Source organism: Diaporthe amygdali, assembly GCF_026229845.1.
Source record: "Diaporthe amygdali strain CAA958 chromosome Unknown NODE_19_length_847323_cov_64_739301, whole genome shotgun sequence".
Taxonomy (NCBI): Eukaryota; Fungi; Ascomycota; class Sordariomycetes; order Diaporthales; family Diaporthaceae; genus Diaporthe; species Diaporthe amygdali.
Genome location: NW_026517039.1, coordinates 355,957 through 373,330, shown reverse-complemented (window position 1 = coordinate 373,330; position 17,374 = coordinate 355,957). Strand labels below are relative to the sequence as shown.

At 49.9% G+C, this 17,374-nt stretch overlaps 7 protein-coding genes across 7 annotated transcripts; 4 read left to right on the top strand and 3 right to left on the bottom strand.

Moving 5' to 3' along the window:
• Positions 1 to 432: 432 nt before the first annotated feature.
• Positions 433 to 1,533, bottom strand: J7T55_010471 (uncharacterized protein; the record flags this gene model as incomplete). Its single annotated transcript, XM_053145018.1, has 1 exon — positions 433 to 1,533. One exon carries the CDS (start codon positions 1,531 to 1,533, stop codon positions 433 to 435), a length of 1,101 nt encoding a protein of 366 aa, XP_052992318.1.
• A 584-nt stretch (positions 1,534 to 2,117) lies between these two features.
• On the top strand, positions 2,118 to 3,152 carry J7T55_010470 (uncharacterized protein; the record flags this gene model as incomplete). Its single annotated transcript, XM_053145017.1, has 1 exon — positions 2,118 to 3,152. The coding sequence occupies one exon, from the start codon at positions 2,118 to 2,120 to the stop codon at positions 3,150 to 3,152; it is 1,035 nt and encodes a 344-aa protein (XP_052992317.1).
• A 641-nt stretch (positions 3,153 to 3,793) lies between these two features.
• On the top strand, positions 3,794 to 4,930 carry J7T55_010469 (Glycoside catalytic domain protein; the record flags this gene model as incomplete). The annotated part of the gene is made up of 1 exon (XM_053145016.1): positions 3,794 to 4,930. The coding sequence occupies one exon, from the start codon at positions 3,794 to 3,796 to the stop codon at positions 4,928 to 4,930; it is 1,137 nt and encodes a 378-aa protein (XP_052992316.1).
• Positions 4,931 to 6,168: 1,238 nt separating this feature from the next.
• On the top strand, positions 6,169 to 7,294 carry J7T55_010468 (epoxide hydrolase; the record flags this gene model as incomplete). The annotated part of the gene is made up of 2 exons (XM_053145015.1): positions 6,169 to 6,422; positions 6,487 to 7,294. 2 exons carry the CDS (start codon positions 6,169 to 6,171, stop codon positions 7,292 to 7,294), a joined length of 1,062 nt encoding a protein of 353 aa, XP_052992315.1.
• Positions 7,295 to 7,829: 535 nt separating this feature from the next.
• On the bottom strand, positions 7,830 to 8,902 carry J7T55_010467 (Isoflavone reductase-like protein; the record flags this gene model as incomplete). The annotated part of the gene is made up of 4 exons (XM_053145014.1): positions 7,830 to 8,279; positions 8,339 to 8,461; positions 8,521 to 8,805; positions 8,870 to 8,902. 4 exons carry the CDS (start codon positions 8,900 to 8,902, stop codon positions 7,830 to 7,832), a joined length of 891 nt encoding a protein of 296 aa, XP_052992314.1.
• An 882-nt stretch (positions 8,903 to 9,784) lies between these two features.
• J7T55_010466 (uncharacterized protein) lies at positions 9,785 to 10,875 on the top strand (the record flags this gene model as incomplete). Its single annotated transcript, XM_053145013.1, has 2 exons — positions 9,785 to 9,846; positions 9,897 to 10,875. The coding sequence occupies 2 exons, from the start codon at positions 9,785 to 9,787 to the stop codon at positions 10,873 to 10,875; spliced, it is 1,041 nt and encodes a 346-aa protein (XP_052992313.1).
• Positions 10,876 to 11,352: 477 nt separating this feature from the next.
• On the bottom strand, positions 11,353 to 15,681 carry J7T55_010465 (uncharacterized protein; the record flags this gene model as incomplete). The annotated part of the gene is made up of 10 exons (XM_053145010.1): positions 11,353 to 11,391; positions 11,445 to 11,668; positions 11,734 to 11,836; positions 11,920 to 12,114; positions 12,208 to 12,576; positions 12,627 to 13,048; positions 13,181 to 13,826; positions 14,000 to 14,125; positions 14,296 to 15,454; positions 15,509 to 15,681. 10 exons carry the CDS (start codon positions 15,679 to 15,681, stop codon positions 11,353 to 11,355), a joined length of 3,456 nt encoding a protein of 1,151 aa, XP_052992312.1.
• Between the last annotated feature and the right edge of the window lie 1,693 nt (positions 15,682 to 17,374).

The following is a 17,374-nucleotide window of genomic DNA, read 5'->3' as shown; positions in this document are numbered from 1 at the left end:
GACTGCCGTCATGCGCTTTCTGGGGATGGGCGGAGCAGCAGATGTCGGGCCTACCACGATTTACACCACTATTATCACAGTCCCTACTAAACAAGTCATCAGTCGAGAAACCACCCTGCTTTAGCACATTAACCCATCTGTCTATTGTGTCAAATATCACACAACGCGTTTGTGCTCTAGGCATCACCTATCAGACAATGTCAGAAGTATTCTTGATCCTGGCTTGCCCATCCGCTCATTTTACTGCCCAAGTCTTCAAGCACTTGCTGCACGATCCTGGTCAGTTGCAGTGGGCACAGCCATCCGGGGTGTGAGATGCCGTTGCGAGAGCATCCAATCATGTCCAGTTTTAGTTTGAGGAAGAAAGAAGAGTAAGAAGTATTATGCTTTCTAGGTGATGCTGAACCGCAAAGGTCCACCGGAACCATACGCTCAGGCCATGATTACAGGCTCTCTCCCTGTGCCAATAAAGACTATGATTGCTCGAAGGCCTTGCAAATCTCCTTCGATAGTGCCTGCTTTGTCACGGTCAACCCATCCATCCGTCCGACCGCCTTCAAAGTCGATAACCCACGCGTCCGCGGCGGTATCCACCAAGACATTGCTTGCCTTCGCATCGCCCCAGACGATGCCAGCCCTGTGGAGTGCTTCCACTGTATCCGTCACCTGTCTCTTCCACTTATCTTTCACATCGCTGCCGAGAGATCCTAGCTCAATAACCTTGTCGTACAATGTGTCGTCAACCTGGATATAGTGCAACAAGTGGCCGATGACATGCGATTTGTCGTCTTGGACGATGCCGTATAGATGTGATGTGCGCACCTCTTGCGGGTTGAAGCTTGCCTTTGATATCTTTTCGAGAGTTAGGACCTCATGAGCCCCAATGCTATCGTCTGGATCCTGGAAAGCCTTGAAAAACAGCTCTTTGCCCTGGACCCGAACCTTGGTCGGCTCGTCAACGAGGATATATGTTGGATCGTTTGAGAGGACTTCCACTTCTCTTGCTTGAAAGGTGGGGCATGCTGTCTTCCACAGAGTTCCTGCATTACCAAATACACTGTCCATATTGTCCCTCGTATGAATGACGCCTGGGTGTAAGATATCGTCAATGGCTTTCAGGCCGGCTTCAAAGTATTCGCCGCTGAAAAACTGCTGCAGGGTGATCGTTGCGGCGTCACTTGGTGGTGGGGCAAGCTCCTCCAACAACGGCAAAAAGGGCCTGATGGCCCACTCATAACAGCCATCCAGACTTAAGTCCAGCATCGGGCGTTGCATGGGAGATTCGCCGCCTCCGTGTACATCGTCATTTTCCTCCTCATCTGAAAGCCATTCTCCCTCCAAGTCTAATTGCAGCATCTCGAGGTACTGAGTGAATTCATCAAGTCTCGTGGGCGAGTTATGGAATTCCTCTGGGCACACATTGATGGTCAGGGTTCTGCCGTGCATCTTGACCTCAAGCATGAACCATCGCTTGTCTTCGTCTCGATTACAAGGTGTGTGTCCACATCGATGGTAATGCGGCCTCCGCGACATTGCTGCAAGAGATTCCATAGCCAAATGCAAAAATCCGACGTGCTGAGTTTTGGGCGACGAACAAAAAGAAGGCGGGAAAGAATATTCCAAAGTTGAGGTCTGAGGGACGAGCTGAGAGTCAAGCGATCAACCAACAACATATGACCAGCCTGCAGCAGCGGGCCTACGGCCATATATTCAGACGGTTATTATGGCACTGCTGCCTTGACGCTGTGCCTCCAACAGTCAGGGCTGGAACATGTTACTTAATGCTACGCTGATAGTGCTGACTATGCGTATCCACACACTCTCTTAACATTCACACCACAGCCGCCTTCCCGTCACTAACGTCGTGCTCACACATTCCCAACCCCGACCGTTGTGCTCAGACACGTCTACTGCAGGCTTTCTACATAATTCCAGTTGCTAATTATTGCTTCCCACTTCGGTGCCCACACTGAGACTCCTCAGTCTACACTGTACACACCGCTGCATCTACAGGTGCGTCCTTATCTAATTAACACTCTTGTTATTCAAGCTGCTGGGCTGCAAGCTGTTTACGCCCATCCGCCTTACTAGCTACTCTTTCCTTTGTCAAGAACAAGATGCCTTGTGACAAGATCAGCGACAGCAACACCAGAGAGACCCTAAATGAAACAACGAGCGGCCCTGTAGCTCCAAGCAACACCCCCGGGCCCTACGTCGAGGGAATGGTGTTGGATCTGACGATCAACTGGACACGTGATACGCCCTCCGAGGAGCGAGTGCACTTGACTGTCACCAAGGTCTTTGATGTCACCATGTCGCCTGCAATGGAGGTAAAGTGGGTGTCAAGCACCAGGGAGACACGGACAGCTGTCCTCAAGCTTTTCGATCGGCGCTATGGGGAGCAGTCTCGCGGGAGCTCGTCTGCATACCACAGCCCCAGCGTCGAGGCTTGTTGGCAGAGATACGTGCAGTCCGGGCAAGCACCTAGCCTCTTCAGGTACATTGAGGAAATGGACATGGAGGAGGGAGAGGGCGTATGGGATTTTTTCCCTTTCGAGGACGATGAGGACACCGCCGATACATGGGAGACGACCGCAAAGAAAGAGGGCAGGCTTCAGTACCGCGCCCTCCAGCGTTGGAGGTCTGAAATACGAGCATATGAGCACCTCGAGAAGCTCCAAGGGAAGTGCGTGCCACTTTTCTACGGAACGACATCTTTCTCCCTTGACCCATCGCGGTCAGACACCGACTTTTTCCGAGTCGGCGGCATCCTTGTTCAGCGCATCGATGGCTTCATACTGGACAGCCTGTTAGACATGACGGAGGCGTCACCCGATACTGATTGGCAAGGGCTGGTTCAAAGTGCGGTTGAGGTCGCCGAAGAGGTCAACAAATGCGGCGTTATGAACTGGGATTGCAAACCACGCAACATGATCGTCCAAATGCCCTCCCTGCAGCCATTTGAGATAGACTTCGCCCAGTGTTCCTTCAGGGAGGAGTACGCCAGCGAGGATGAGTACAATGAAGCTGTCAGGACGTGCGGCAACCCCGTGGGCTTCGGAGGCGTTGTGGCCACGAGACTGAACAGAGTTCTGAGACTTGGGATCAAGATCAAGTATGGTCCGTGGCTTGGAGATGTGATCGAGCATTGATCTTACCCACCCACATATCAGACTGACTTCAATATGTACGAAGCTGTAGTCAAGGGGTTTACAGTACATCCTGTGGGCGAAAATGATTCCCATCATGTAGAAAGCTTTGAAACACAGAGGTTGGGATCATCTCTGCCACAACATTCTCTTGTCTGAGACCATACAAACCTCACTCTCGTGGCAACACAATTTGACATGCCAAGAGCAGAGACAATAGGATCAAGGATCCGGGCCTATTCTCCTGATCAATGTCTGTTTGCCACTTTTGGTACGGTCTGATGTATAACGATCCCGATTGAGGATTAAGAAGGCATTCAGTTGTACTATAATTGCCATCTTACTTAGAACGTACAATTCGAAACAATGTGCATCCGTGAATCCAGAGAAAGGACTATCGGCTGCCATTTCAGTGGTGACTACAAGAAATACAGTCAAGCTCCGTTAGCCACCCGAACAGACCAAAGACCTATACAGTCAAGAGGATCACGCTAGCAACTAAAACGTTCAGGGGTCCGTCAGTCGCTACATATAAATAGAATGGACTTGTCTCACTTGAGCAGTGGAACTCTTACCGAACAGAGCTGCTATCGCTTGCTTGTATCAACCACATCCATGTGCACCCCATCTAACCTCACATTACGATGTCGACTACCACCGACTTTCCGCTATTCCCAAAGCTCCCTGCAGAACTTCGTCGACGCGTGTGGCAGCTGTGCATCCCGACCACCCGTACTGTCGAGATATCTATGCCACCCAATCCTGACATGGTTGACGATCGCTGCATATGCTACTGCCGCCCGGAGGACACAACAAGGCGCAACGCGGCAGCACCGTCCTTCACCCAGTCGTGCCGCGAGGCCTACGAGGTTGCACTCGAGGAGGGCGGCCGCCTCCTGCTGCCCTCAGAGCAGGACGTCAAGCGCCTCCCTAACCACCACGCCAGTGCTCTATTACAGAACCCTTGGTTTTGGCCGGCGCGCGATACCGTCCACCTGAACTCAGACCCGCAGGGCTTGGGGTGGTCCGAAAGGAATGAGCTGCCGCTTCCACTCCTCCTCCGAAGCGTCCAGGGTGCAGCAAGGTGCTCCTTGATGTCTCAGCTGCTCGGCTGGCCACCTCTTGACGACGTCGTCAACGAGGGCGGACGGCTGAGTGGGCGCTTCTGGATGAGGCGGGCTCTAGTCGAAGCACGCGTTCTTGGCCACCTTAGATACCAGAGCGCCTACTCAGTCTGCTTAATGACCGTCAAAATCCACGCGCGTAGCCACGTAGTGCAAGAATCCGGCTTGTTCGAAGGAGGTGCGAGTCCATTGCAGCTCGTCCCCACCTCAGATTTGCAGACCTTCTCCGCTATGCATCGTCTATGGGTAAGCAGTCATGACCCACAGAAGCGCGAAACCATAGATGAACAGACGACGCGCCAATTCCACATCCTTTTTGACCATGAGAAGCTCGCGCGCCGTGTGGCTGGGTGGCAGCAAGACTTGCGTGAGCGGTGGCTGCTCCAAAAGTACGAAGCACAGTGGAAGGCCGACGAGCTTCTCAACATCATCCGTGCAAGCGCAATCGTGCTCCGCGGTGAGCTCTCGGCCGATGCACGAGTCCTGAGCCCAGACGTTGTCGATTTGGAAGGATTCGAATTCGACCACTTTCATCCTTGGGTCAAGGCGATACTCGATACGATGCCCACTTTTCATCCGGTCATCATGTTTCGCCACTGCGCGCTGGAGTGCTATAGTAGAGCCATGTCTAGTGTTGGGGATGTAGCGTATCTCTAAGCCAGGGAAATTTTGGCCTTGCCGAGATCAATGTCTCCGTTTTTTAATGGTATGCCTAGCTAGGGACCTATCACGTAAAAGCACTCCTCCCTGACAGCTCTCGGTTGAATCCAGGCAATATATTCATCCCAGCGCCTCATCCTAATCGATCCGGGAAATTATATACCGATAGAACTAAACCGTATGTTGTACCTGTATATCAGTTTAATGAAAAAGGAATAAAGCCCACGAACGTCTGTGGCACGGACGTGATTTGGTCATAGTGGGTTCGATGGAAGAGGTAATACTTTGTGGTTTACTGGCATGAAGTTCCTCATCACACTACTACAGCATAACATCAAAAACGATAGTGATCTACAATACAACGATCAAAGCCGAATGGAGATCTTGTTCATAGACCAATGAGATAAACCCAAAATTCTGTAAAGGTAGGATGCCAACGCATTCGACGGAAATGTGATTGGTAAGCGGATTGAATCCGGCCGTCGGAGCAGATGGGTGTTTTCGCGGTGACCTGCTTCGCCGCCTCGCTTTTTAATAGACATCAATGTAACATGAGCTCCTCAATGCCGATGTTTTGGCGTTGTGGTACCATTGTTTGACTCGCGAGAGCGGAATGATTAGTATTCCAAAATTCTTAGCTCGAGTATACAACATCAATTAGGTTGAGTCGTGCCTGCGCGGCAAATTGTTAGCCCATGTCCGTCAGGGTGACAAGCTTTGCACGTGTGATGTTTCCGTCGGGCTGATGGAATAAAGTTTGCATCGTAGGGTGGTCGTCTTTGTGAACCCAATAATTCTCAGTGGATCTATCTTTTTCCAGCCTTCTGAGTTGCATATGATGTGTAAGCATACACCCAGGGCAGTCAACAACGGGAATTGAGCCAGGAAATCAATGACGAACCTCTCGAGCATTACACCGCATCGCCGACGCGGGTAAGTGTTCTACCAGATTGCGCTACAGTGCGGTATGAAATAAGATCCAATACTTTGAACAGTCTCTTCTCCATTCGGGCATATTTCGTCTGGTAGTATCGAATACGGAGGCAGCATTTGACTCCATTCGCATCATAGAGACCATCTCCACATGTCTTCAACGGCTATTGCACCAAAGTAATGTAGCTTAAACCACAGAGCAATATAAATTCAGCCGTTCGTCCCGAAGAGCTCCCTCGAATATGATCAACAACCTGTGCAGCCATCAGTCACCCCGTTGATATTTTTTCAGCTGTACCCAAATGGATGTCCTTGCTGAGATTAACGCTAAGTTTCACTATCAGACTGCCAACCTCAATGGGGTTCAGTATAATTATATCTACGCAGAACCGGCTGGAGAGGTGGCCGGCACCGTATTTCTCGTCCATGGGTGGCCCGACTTATCTCTGGGATGGGTCAACCATATTCCCTTCCTCCTCTCCAAGGGCTTGAGCGTCGTTGCCTTGGACATGATGGGGTACGGAGGCACGGACTCTCCCGAAGACATCAGCTTCTAGTATGCCCCAAGTTGCTTCGTGGGAACCTCGCCAAAATCAAAATCGGCTGACTTACTTCTTCAGCACTTTTAAGCGCGCCTCAGATGACATTGCCGCTCTTGCGAGAAGACTCGGTCTCTCGCGTATCATCCTCGGCGGGCACGACTGGGGTGGCGGTGTGGTCTATCGTGCGGCAATGTGGCATCCGGAGCTAATTGCTGCCTTTTACTGCATCAATACACCTTTTGTACCTCCTCAGGCTGCCTTTACAGACATGGCGCATTCCTGGTCCGGTTTCCACTACCAGTTGCAGTTCCGTACCCGCACTATCCAGGACTACCTTGGTCCGTTTGGCCAACAGGACGCTACTCGCGTACGGAAGCTGCTCAACACTATCTATGGGGTCACAGGCCCCACTGGTAAATTAGCCATCGATGTCACTGGTATAGGGCTTGATTTTGATCTCCTTGACGGTGTAACTGAGGACACCCCACTTCTCACCAAGAAGCAGATTGATTTCTATGTGGACAGTTTTACCAGAAAGCCGTTTGACAATACACTTAATTGGTATCGCACTAGTGAGCGGAACTGGGAGGAAGAGTTGCCGCTTGTTCCTGGCAACATCAAATATACTGGCAAGTTTTCACAGCCCGCGCTTTTTATTGCCGCGACCCTGGACCCGACCTTGCCTCCGGTTCTGTCAACAGGAATGGAAACCTACTTTGACAACTTGGCCAGGGGCGAGGTCAATGGAGGTCATTGGATGAGATGGGAAAAGCCTGACGAAGTTGATTCCTACGTGGGGAATTGGCTGTCCTCTTCGGTGTTGGGGGACAAATCTCTCGATTTGACACCAGGTATCAGGGCTCAAATTGCTTCATCTGAGCTTTGAAAATATTGATTTTGAGGATCTGTTGGTTATATTGAGGTGACTGCGAGTGAAGCTGAAGAAGTAAGCAACCTGACTTATGCTGGGTGGTGATTACTTGCAACTATCAGAATACAGACACATCTTCATGATATCATCCTGCTGCAACTGATCCGTCAAATTTGAGTGTGACAAATACCAAGTTGGGTGGTCAGATTGGTACGTCATGGAGGTTCGTGCGCTTTTGCGGAAGCATGGAAACGATCCCAAAAACTACAGCTGACAGATCAAAACTTCTCAGAAAATTTAAGCTGGGGCGCAAAATTACTATTGACCTAGACGTCTACATTGAGAGGGTAATGTCTGAAATTGTTGTGCATCAATTGTGTTAAAAGCAATGACACACTGCCGTCGTCCGTTTCTCTTACCAGCATCTTATAACCCCTAGCTACCGTAATAATCACCGAGCGTGCAACAGAGACATTGATATCATCTTGAATATAACCTTAACATATTCAATAATGGACAAAGCTCAGAGATTTTGTAGAACAAACGGCTACTATATCAGGATTTCTCTCACCGTCTCTTCAATACTCTCTGCGCTCAGACCCAGCCTCTTGTTCCAAATGCCACCCTCAACGATAGTATGGTCCTCAAGCCCTTCGCGACCTAGCACCAACGCCGAAATCACTAAAGCTCCCCCTCCCATGATATCGCCTTCACCCACTTTCTTAAATCCCTCTAGTCTAATATTCTCGGAGCTCTCCTCTTTGACTTCCCATTCCTTCCCAGTCGCTTTCTGCAAGGCCGCCAGAACCTCGAGCTGGGTTGTCGTGAAAGACTCAACAAAGACTAACTGGTTTTTAGTCTCGGAGGGATGCTTCAGGACTGAAATGATGGCACGTCCAATCTGCGCTACGGTGCTCGTCGTGAAGCGGGTGTTGCCACCGTCCACCAGGGTGGCGCTTTTGTTTGGCAAGTCGAAGCCCATCATACCCTGCTTCAAACCCTAGAGATAGTGTCAGGAGGACAAAGACCAACATGATATAGAGGGATTCCTAAGCTTACCCAGTCAAAGAAAGGGCCGGTGATAATGGCGGTCCAGCTGATGCGGTCTTCCTGGGTTGCTAACCAATCCAACTGAGCCTTCTTGGGCTGGAAGAATGGCACGGCTGCGATAACATCCCCAGACTTTGGGAAATTTCTGTCAGTGAGAATCATGATGCAAGGAAAATGCTGAAGTCTCCTACCGAAGAATCAGACCCATATTCGCTGGGGATGAATCTCTTGACTCCCGCCTTGACGGCAGCTTCGGCTACTTTTGCCTGCTCTCCAAGTGCAATGATCGGGAGCATGCTAACGACGGCATCTTGACCTTTCAGCGCCTGTACGAGTGACTCTTCGCTGAAATCGCTTTTGATAACCTTGGCTTCCTTTGGAAAAGTTGCAGGTGAGCCCTCACGACTGAGGACTGTGATGTCAAGTCCGGATTTCAGCAGGAGCGGGAGCACACCGGCCCCAATGTTACCACTGGCCTGTATTCATTCAATGTCAGTCAGCTAGTTTCACTTCGATGTGAGAGGACCAAGAGAGACCTACGCCAACCAGAACTACTTTGGTCAGTGACATCATGTAAAATTTGGAGGGAAGGCTACGCCGTCAATATCAAAGAATGGTGATTTTCTGTTCGAACTGCTTGGATCGAGCATATTAAATAGTTCTCTTGAGACTCATAATAAAACATTGGCTTTTCTTGCACAGCCATCTTAATCGATGTGACCCGGATTCAAAGTCTCTGTTCGGATTACCAAGCACGACTTGGAGTCACGTATCAACTCAAATGAGAGCCAGGAAGAGTGCCCTGAACTTACCTTGCGAGACCAAGACAAGGTGACCTTACCTACCTTGCCTTGACGAGCAATGAGTTCTCCGTCGGGTTGGAGACTATGAGGCAACCCGATCAAAGAGACCATATTCGGCCCTGGGCTAACTGTTGAGCCGAGTTCTCGATATGGATTCATGCGCGCCAACGCTTGGGTGCCATCAGCGTTGATTAGTGAACACCTTTCCTAGCCAAAGTCGGCCCACCTAGCTCATGCAATTTGGGCACGTACCTCTAGCTTTCCGCTTAACCAATCCTTCTACTTTCTATACGCGGAAAGCTCGAGTTGGGTTAGTGGTTAAAATTGCTGGGTAGGCTGACACTGGCCAACATTTTCCCGCGATTACCGGAATTGTCTACCTTGGTAACTTTGTTTCATTTTGGCATATGAATGAGCCAATGACGTGAAATTTGAAATCATCACGTTGGAATGACCTAGAATTGAAGATGATTTCAGTGGTAGCACGATACCACATTCCCATATCATCCTGCTGACGACCCGTCCGGACATTCAACCATCGATAGCCATAACTCACGTGCACCCTTTCATAACGTATGCCAAAGTCGTTGAGGCACACTATATTGACACTGCAATTTGAATCATAACTTCAACTTCAACTTCTAGATCGACCATGAAGGCCCTTGTGACGAATCGAACCATCGCGACCCGCATTTTCAACCTGTGCACCGGAAAGTCGGTTTCAAAGGCGCGAGTATCACGGAAGTACCAAAGCCCACAATCAGCGCCCAAGAGATTCTTGTCAAGGTGCACACCGTGGGTCTCAACCCGAGTGACTTCAAGCACATCGACGTCATCTCCCCCAGGGGCTGCATAGTCGGGTGTGACTACGCCGGGGAGGTTGTAGAGGTTGGCAAATCCGCCGCCGGATCTTGGAAGGTCGGGGATCGCATCGCTGGTGTTGTCCATGGCGGAATGTATCGGGACCGGGGTGCGTTTGCAGAATACGTCAAGACGGAGGGCGACCTGGCGTGGAAGATCCAGCCGGGCGTCAGCGATGAGGAGGCAGCGACGTATGGCGTCTCGGCTGTGACGGCCATGTTGGCGGCCAACGTCCATCTCGGTCTCCCCTGGCCGGGCGAAGCAGAAAAGAATCAAGATACAGCGGCATCGACACCACCCAATAAGACCATTTTCATCTACGCTGGTTCCACGAGCGTCGGTCTGTTCGCCATTCAGCTTGCTAAGCTGGCAGGATACACCGTCGTCACGACAGCATCGCCACACTCCCATGAGCTGGTCAAGCGCTATGGTGCGGACCATGTCTTCAACTACAAGTCGGATGGCTGGGTCCAAGAAGTCACCTCGGCTTTCCCGAACATCAGCCTTGCTATCGATTGCTTCTCCGAGGGAGGATCGGGACCGGCCACAGCCAACGTACTCAAGTCGCAGGGCGGCAAAATTGTGACCTTACTTGACCAGGGCGAGTCCAAGGTCCCCGCCGTCAAGTACGATATGATCATGCTTTACACCGTGTTTGGTCGCGAATTCGCTTGGCTGCCGCCAGTTGGTCCCAAGTTCCCTGTCGACTTGGAGCATCGCAAGGCTCTGGCACGGTTTTACTCCATGTTGCCGCAGATTCAAGACTTGATCAAGCCGCCTCCTATTAAGGCCATAGATGGCGGGATTGAGGTGCTGCTGGAGTCGTTGGACCCGCTGCGTCAAGGCAAGGTGTCGGGAAGCAAGCTGGTTGTCAAGTTCTGAATACGGAATGATTCTTGGTAGAATTTAATCTCCACACAAAGGGGAGCAAATGGTGGATCTTTATTTTGGGAGTCGTGACAGAGAGGTGTTTCTGATCAGTGCAACCCGAATATGCGTTCAGCGGCTCAGGGGCAGGTAGTTCATCATTGGGCGTATAAACGCACCATCGGCTGCGGTTTTCTTCTATGGCAATTAACAAATTCGGTCAAAGACCAATTTGGGTCTAGCCGAGGATTCACGTATCAGTGGGAAGCACATTGAAAGCGCCAGAAATTGACGCTTGATCAGTTGCTGCCAACAAATATATGAACATGATGTGGAGTTTGAGCCAGCACGTAGAACTTGGTGGGGCTAGCAAAGCTGAACTTGGCGTGACACGGCTTCTAGATTAGCTGACAAACTGCATAACACATATAAAGTCTTTGTGAGATCATTCAATCCGGTCGTCCAATTCAATCATATATATAACTTGAACCGCTAGTCACGCTCATGGATCTCCTCGCGATTGACATCAGCCTTTTCATGCCTAAGGCGAGCGCAACCAAAAGCACGGCAATCGCGAGACAAACCGTAACTGCGACCTTGGCCGTGGTAGCCAGCTTTGATGTCCACACAATTGATGGAACGACAACAACAATCAGGCTCAGGGTGATATACCCTAAGACTGGGATGAGACGAGGAGATACGAGGGCACTGCGAAATCCTCTATTGACACCATGGGCTGCCTGCTTGACGTCATTTATTCTCAATGCGAGTAGGACAAATGGGATGGCCAGAGTGAGGCTGATGCTTACTGGAGACATTGAAAACTTTAGTAGCTGGTAGAAGGTGGTTGGATAGTGACGGTAGACCACTTACGCATGTACTTCAGGATATAGCCGAACTCCAGCTTTCCGTCCTCATTAATTGGGAAAATGTCAATGTTTATGGCAAAGAATGCCGCCATGAATGACAAAGGTAGCTGTAAGCGAGTCAGTCAATCAGCTACAGGTCAACACCTTTGCCATAGCTGGCTTTCATGGAATGGAAAATTGTGATACATACGAAAATGATTGTGACAACAGTGAAGACCATCAACGTTTTCCCTTGTCGTGCAGTTTCCTCTGCTTGTTTACTGATCTCGTCGTTTTGCTTGATTTGAAGCTGTGTGTTTTTGGCTGTTTCTCTTGCCAACATGCGTGCCGAAATGGCTTCGGAGAAGTTGGCTTGCTTTTGCTTCAGGTCGATCAGGTGGTAAAGCTGTAACCATTTCAGCAACTTTCTAGACACTAAAATCTCCGACAACTTCTCGTAGTATCCGTCATTGAGACAAGCGTGACAGTGATTACTCACGGATTTGTGTGCCTTCTCAGCCAATTTCTCCATCTCGCCGATGCGAGACATATGATTTTCGATGCAGCTGATATTGATCATGGAATTAATCTCTTCGCCTTCGTGGGTGACAGCACCGGGTTTCTTTCTTCCCTGTAGTAAAATCTCATCGAGCTGTCGCATGGTTCTCTTTTGATCGCGCAAAACCACTTTCAATATGTGCAATTCGTCTTGTATATCTTCGATCTCAACCAGAAGATCTATCTCTGTCGTGATGTTGAGGTCATCGTATGTTGGCTCGTCGCCAAGCAAATCCTGTTCTTCGTGGCGGTTGTGGCTGAAACTTAGGCCCGACTTAAACTCGTGGAGGCTATGTGTTCCTTTTTCGATCTATAACCTGTCAGCGAAGTCAATCAATTGCATTTCATAAGATCACGCACTACACTGCCTATCGAGCTCTCGAAGAAATCCAAAAATTGCATGTCCTCGGGTATTTGGGTCTCATCAAACGCTGAGGCGCAGCAGGTGGCGATAAGAGCAGCCAGGTCATATACGGTATCGATGGGTGGCCGTGAAGTCTCTTTCAAATGGCGTAGGACTTTATGATGAACATTCATAGGATCATCTGCTGCATGACGCTTGATTCTTGATTGCCGAGGGGCTTTTGGTGGAGGAGGGACTCGAGGATAACGGTGTCCGATAGGCGGATCGTTTTCCTCAATATCCGGGATGGAGTCAACTCCGTCGAAGATCAAGCTCGGTTCTCCATGAATTCCATGAGCCGCAGTCATCAAAGGCTCATATATCGGGCTTGGCGGTTTTTGGTGCTCGATAGATGGGCCTCGGAGGAGGTCTTCCTCATCTATGGCGGTTGACAACCTAGTAGGAGCACTTCTGCTTCCTTCTCCCCACCGATTAGGAATGCAAGTAATTAGGGTGTCTGGAGTTGCTACGTCAGTAGGAGCTGTTGTTATCCTGTTGAGATTTCACAAACCTCCGTTAATGATCCACAACCACATCTGATCAACCATGAAGATCTTGCCCTCTTCATTTTTGGTGTAGCGATAGACTACTTGGTCTCTGTCACGGTGAGCGGTGTTGTCTAGGTGTGAGTAGAAGTACTGATCTAATGTCCTCCGTGGCTGGAATGGGACCTGACCGTTCTCCTCCGCGAGCCCATATCCCCGTATGAGAAGCGCATTGGGGTTCTCACTCCCAATTCCGCGATCCAATACGAGGCCTCCACTTTTCCTACTCTTCTTCTTGGTGGATTTGGATGATTTTCCACCCGCCAACCAAGCCAAGGTCCTTTTGTGAGCCGCTTTTGGTGGTCGAGACTGTGGAATAGGCGATGGCGGCCCCGATCCCCCTCGAATGTTCATATCAAGGGTCATAGTGGTTGGTGGTGCCATCGCAGCACTTGAGATTGGAGGTCGAGGATCAAAGGGAGGTGGAGGCGGCGGTGGTGGAGGAGGAAACATTGGTGGTAGACCAGAACGACTCGCTAGAAGCCCATGTAGGTTCCCGTGCGTACGATTAGGCCGAATGGCAAAGTTCACAGAGTTTCGGCCATTAATTCTGTTCAAGTGATCTGTCATCTCAATGTGGTTTGTGAACGTCTCATAATTGAGGAAGGGTATCTGATGTCATGTCAACCGCCATGATCAGCCGAACGTCATATCAAGGGGAGTTTGTTTCACACAAATGAGACAGCCTGCTCCGTCTTTCCACCGTCCCATGTCATAATCGATTCTGTCTGAATCTCAAATATTAGAATCCTCTGCGTGAAACATGATAGCATCACAAGACCAACCTTGAGAGACTTGGCAAATGGTCGCATATAAGAGAAGGACGGTGTTTTGAGTCGCGCGCCACGTCCCTTGACTAAATTCAGACCCAACTTTGATCGAAGGTTGTCGTCCGGCATTGCGGCCGTGGGCTTCCGTTCAGCAAGTAAGCGAAGTATTAAATCCTTACACAAATGTTTCAGTACGCTTTGGTCGCAGATTTTTATTACTCAGGAAGCTATACATTTACCCATATTATCTATCCATGAGTAAGCTTATAGCAAGAACTGAATTCACGGAATAAGGGAATAGGGAACCGTACGTTATTTGCTGGAATATGGTACCATGTGAAGGTTGGCTGCCCTTTTGCACCCCTGTCTTTTCGAGAGCCGATGGGTGAGCCGGGCGGCGGACTCATTGCTGGGGGATTGAATAGTGCATCGGGCCCTTTTCCGTATATGAGCTCATAAACGGACACTACGAGTGGCTGAGAACGCTCCTCGCGGCGGCCGATGAAAAACTGGACAACTTCTGCCTGTACGGCCTTACAAGCAGCCTTCTTATCATGGCTCTTTGGCTCGTCAGGAGCTCGGACATATCTGAACCGCAGCTCGGGATCGCTTTTCTTGGCTCCAATCTCAGGGCCTTGAAGTAGGTAATTCTGCCTGAGAATTTTGAGAAGGCCCTCATCGTCTTCGGCGAGGACCTCGGCCGTCTTTCCATCCTCCAACGTCACTCTCTTGTCTGCTCCATGCTGAAGCAAATATTTCACCAGGTTGTAGTTTCGAGATTTCACCGTGATGAGCAAAGGTGTGCAACCATCCTTGCCTTTGGCCTCGATATTGGCACCGCTCTCAATCAGAAATTTGACCACGGCATCATGTTCTTGCTCACATGCACGAATGAGGGCTGTTGAGTGATCCACCTCGTTGAAAGATTCGACTGAGGCGCTGCTCGCCAACAGCTCGACGATCTTCACGAATCCTTTCTCCGCAGCGATTAGTAAGGGCTTCCTTCCATCTTTAGCAGCGACTTCTAATAATTCTCCTTTCTCCATCAACTTGTTGACAAGTTCCCAGTCCCCATTTTCGACGGCAGCATGTAAAGGTGACCATCCATCGTCTTCTAGCTCTGTGGATTTGGGAACTCGTTCTGCGACCTCAGCTAAATTGGTCTGCTCTCGAGCAGCCTTTGACTCAAGATCAAGTCCTTGTTCCAATTCGATGGTTCTGAAAGTTGATCCTCCACCGAGTTGAATCAGCTCATCAGCTCGCTGGCTATCCGCTAGTTCTAAGCCCTGTGTCTGAAGAGCCAAGTCGATATCCCTCTCTGACACTGCAGCGTTAAAGTCTCTTGTAGACGAATCCAATTTGGACTCTCGGTCAATATCGATCCTCCCTTCGGTGGCAGGCTTGAGTGCATCCGCGCCGATCATTTCGACGGATCTTCGATCTTCTGGTGGTGGTGGCTCCAAAATGAAACTGATTTCGTTATCAACCAACAGTTGTTCCATCGTTCAATCCAGTGGTTCGAACCTATTCTTGCTCTCTTCATCTTCCGAGTTCCCAGCGCCTGAAGCCAAAGTCTCCCCTCTCTGGACTGATTCGTCGCTCTTGCCTATGCCGGCTTGTTCTGCAGAGGCAGCCGTCATATCTCCGATTTCGTCATCAGATCCGAGTCCCTCCGAAGTATGGCCCTGTCGATCCATTGCCTTGAGTTGTAGCTTGGGTTCGTGAGATCGGAAACTTTCAAAAGAACTAAGTGAAGTGGGGGACGCATAGTTGTATCTAATCAAGTGCATACAAATGAACACAAATTGAGACCAAATCGCAGGTCGAACGCAATTTTTAAAACGATGGCTGGTTTCTCCAGTGATCGCACTGCGGCTACCTCCACGTTGGGCTGTGAGGATAAGCGCTAGGCTTGATGAAGATCTCCGTCCTACCCTCCACCGCATACTTAAATTGCTCAGAGGATCAAGCTATCAGCTGCGAATTTCACTCTCCAGACATTCGTGGCCTTCTCCAGCAGCTATCACCCGAGCCTTGATATCGCATTAAAACTGCTGCCGTGGCAGCTATGGGACTGTTTGAATTTCTCCATTCCTTCTCACCTTTCTCAAGAAAGTCGAAGGAGAGCCCCGCGTCGCGGATCTCAAATGGGTCTCGCTCCGAGCGAGGCTCGCGGGGTACCCTTCCCTCAAACAGATCGAATGGATCTCAGCCCTCACGAAGATCAAATACTTCGCATCCGTCGCGCAGGTCAAATCGGGCCCGTCCTTCAGCACGATCGGACGCGTCAGCTTCAACCCATCTAATACGGAGGTCGTTCATGCGGCTTTTACCTTTCATCGGATATCATCATGTCTTAATGCTGTTGATCACCATTGGAATTGTCTTTTCTTGTGAGCTTTCCGAGTCTGCCGCAGCAGCAACTACTTTCCGAGACATGGAATGAGCCACTAAACACCATTCAGCTCTAATTCTATCTGGTTGTACAACGAATGGACTCCGAAATATTTATCTGCTCTCGTTGTCCTACAACAATCACAATGAGACGCCCAGTAGCAATGTGTCGGCTGTCCTTGCATCTGTCGTTGGTAACGGAACTAATTCTCTCGAAGTCCGTATTGGTTTTATTGGCACCTGTGTGAACTTGCGCTCGGAGTGGACCTGTTCGTCAAACATCAAAACAGTCGCCAGTAGAGTCTCTGAAGTAGCCAAGAGCAGCCATATGAATGCATCAGAGTCATACGACCCGCTTGGTCTAGTAAACGTTGCCAGGAGCTTCAGGGACGAGGTTGTCTTCGATGGACTTCTGTCAGTATTTCTCTACTACATAACACTCGTGTCTTTGGAAATCGCCTCCACTATCCTCAGATAAATCTAACCCCTCACTACTCAGGTTCGTGGCTGTATGCTGCAGTCTTATTGCCCTTTGCCTGTTGTCCAACTTTCCATCTTGGCACGAGGGTGGAAACGCACTGGAATCCAGTGAGCAGTCTTCCAATAGTGAAAGGACCGCTGGAAGGTTACAGATCTTTAAAAGCCAGTTTCGCGCACCCCTGTTACAGCAGGTAGTGCTGTGGTTTACCTTGGTTGCCGCCGTTATGTCATTGCTTTCGGTCTTCTGGCAGCACCTCGGAAGTGCAGGAGCGGCAACTATGGTCAGGGTTCTAACGGCCGGAACAATTAAGACACATCTTGGGTCTGTCATAATGGGACTGGGCTGGACAACAGTAGTCATTAATGTTGTGGTTTTTTTGGGGGTGCTTATAATGATACTCAGCATACGGGTCTTGTCGCAATTAGCAGATTGAGAAAGATGCATTCATTGTGGCGGACTCGCTTTTCTGCAGATAGTTTGAGGCTGGCACTATCAAGCAATACGATTATAAAGAA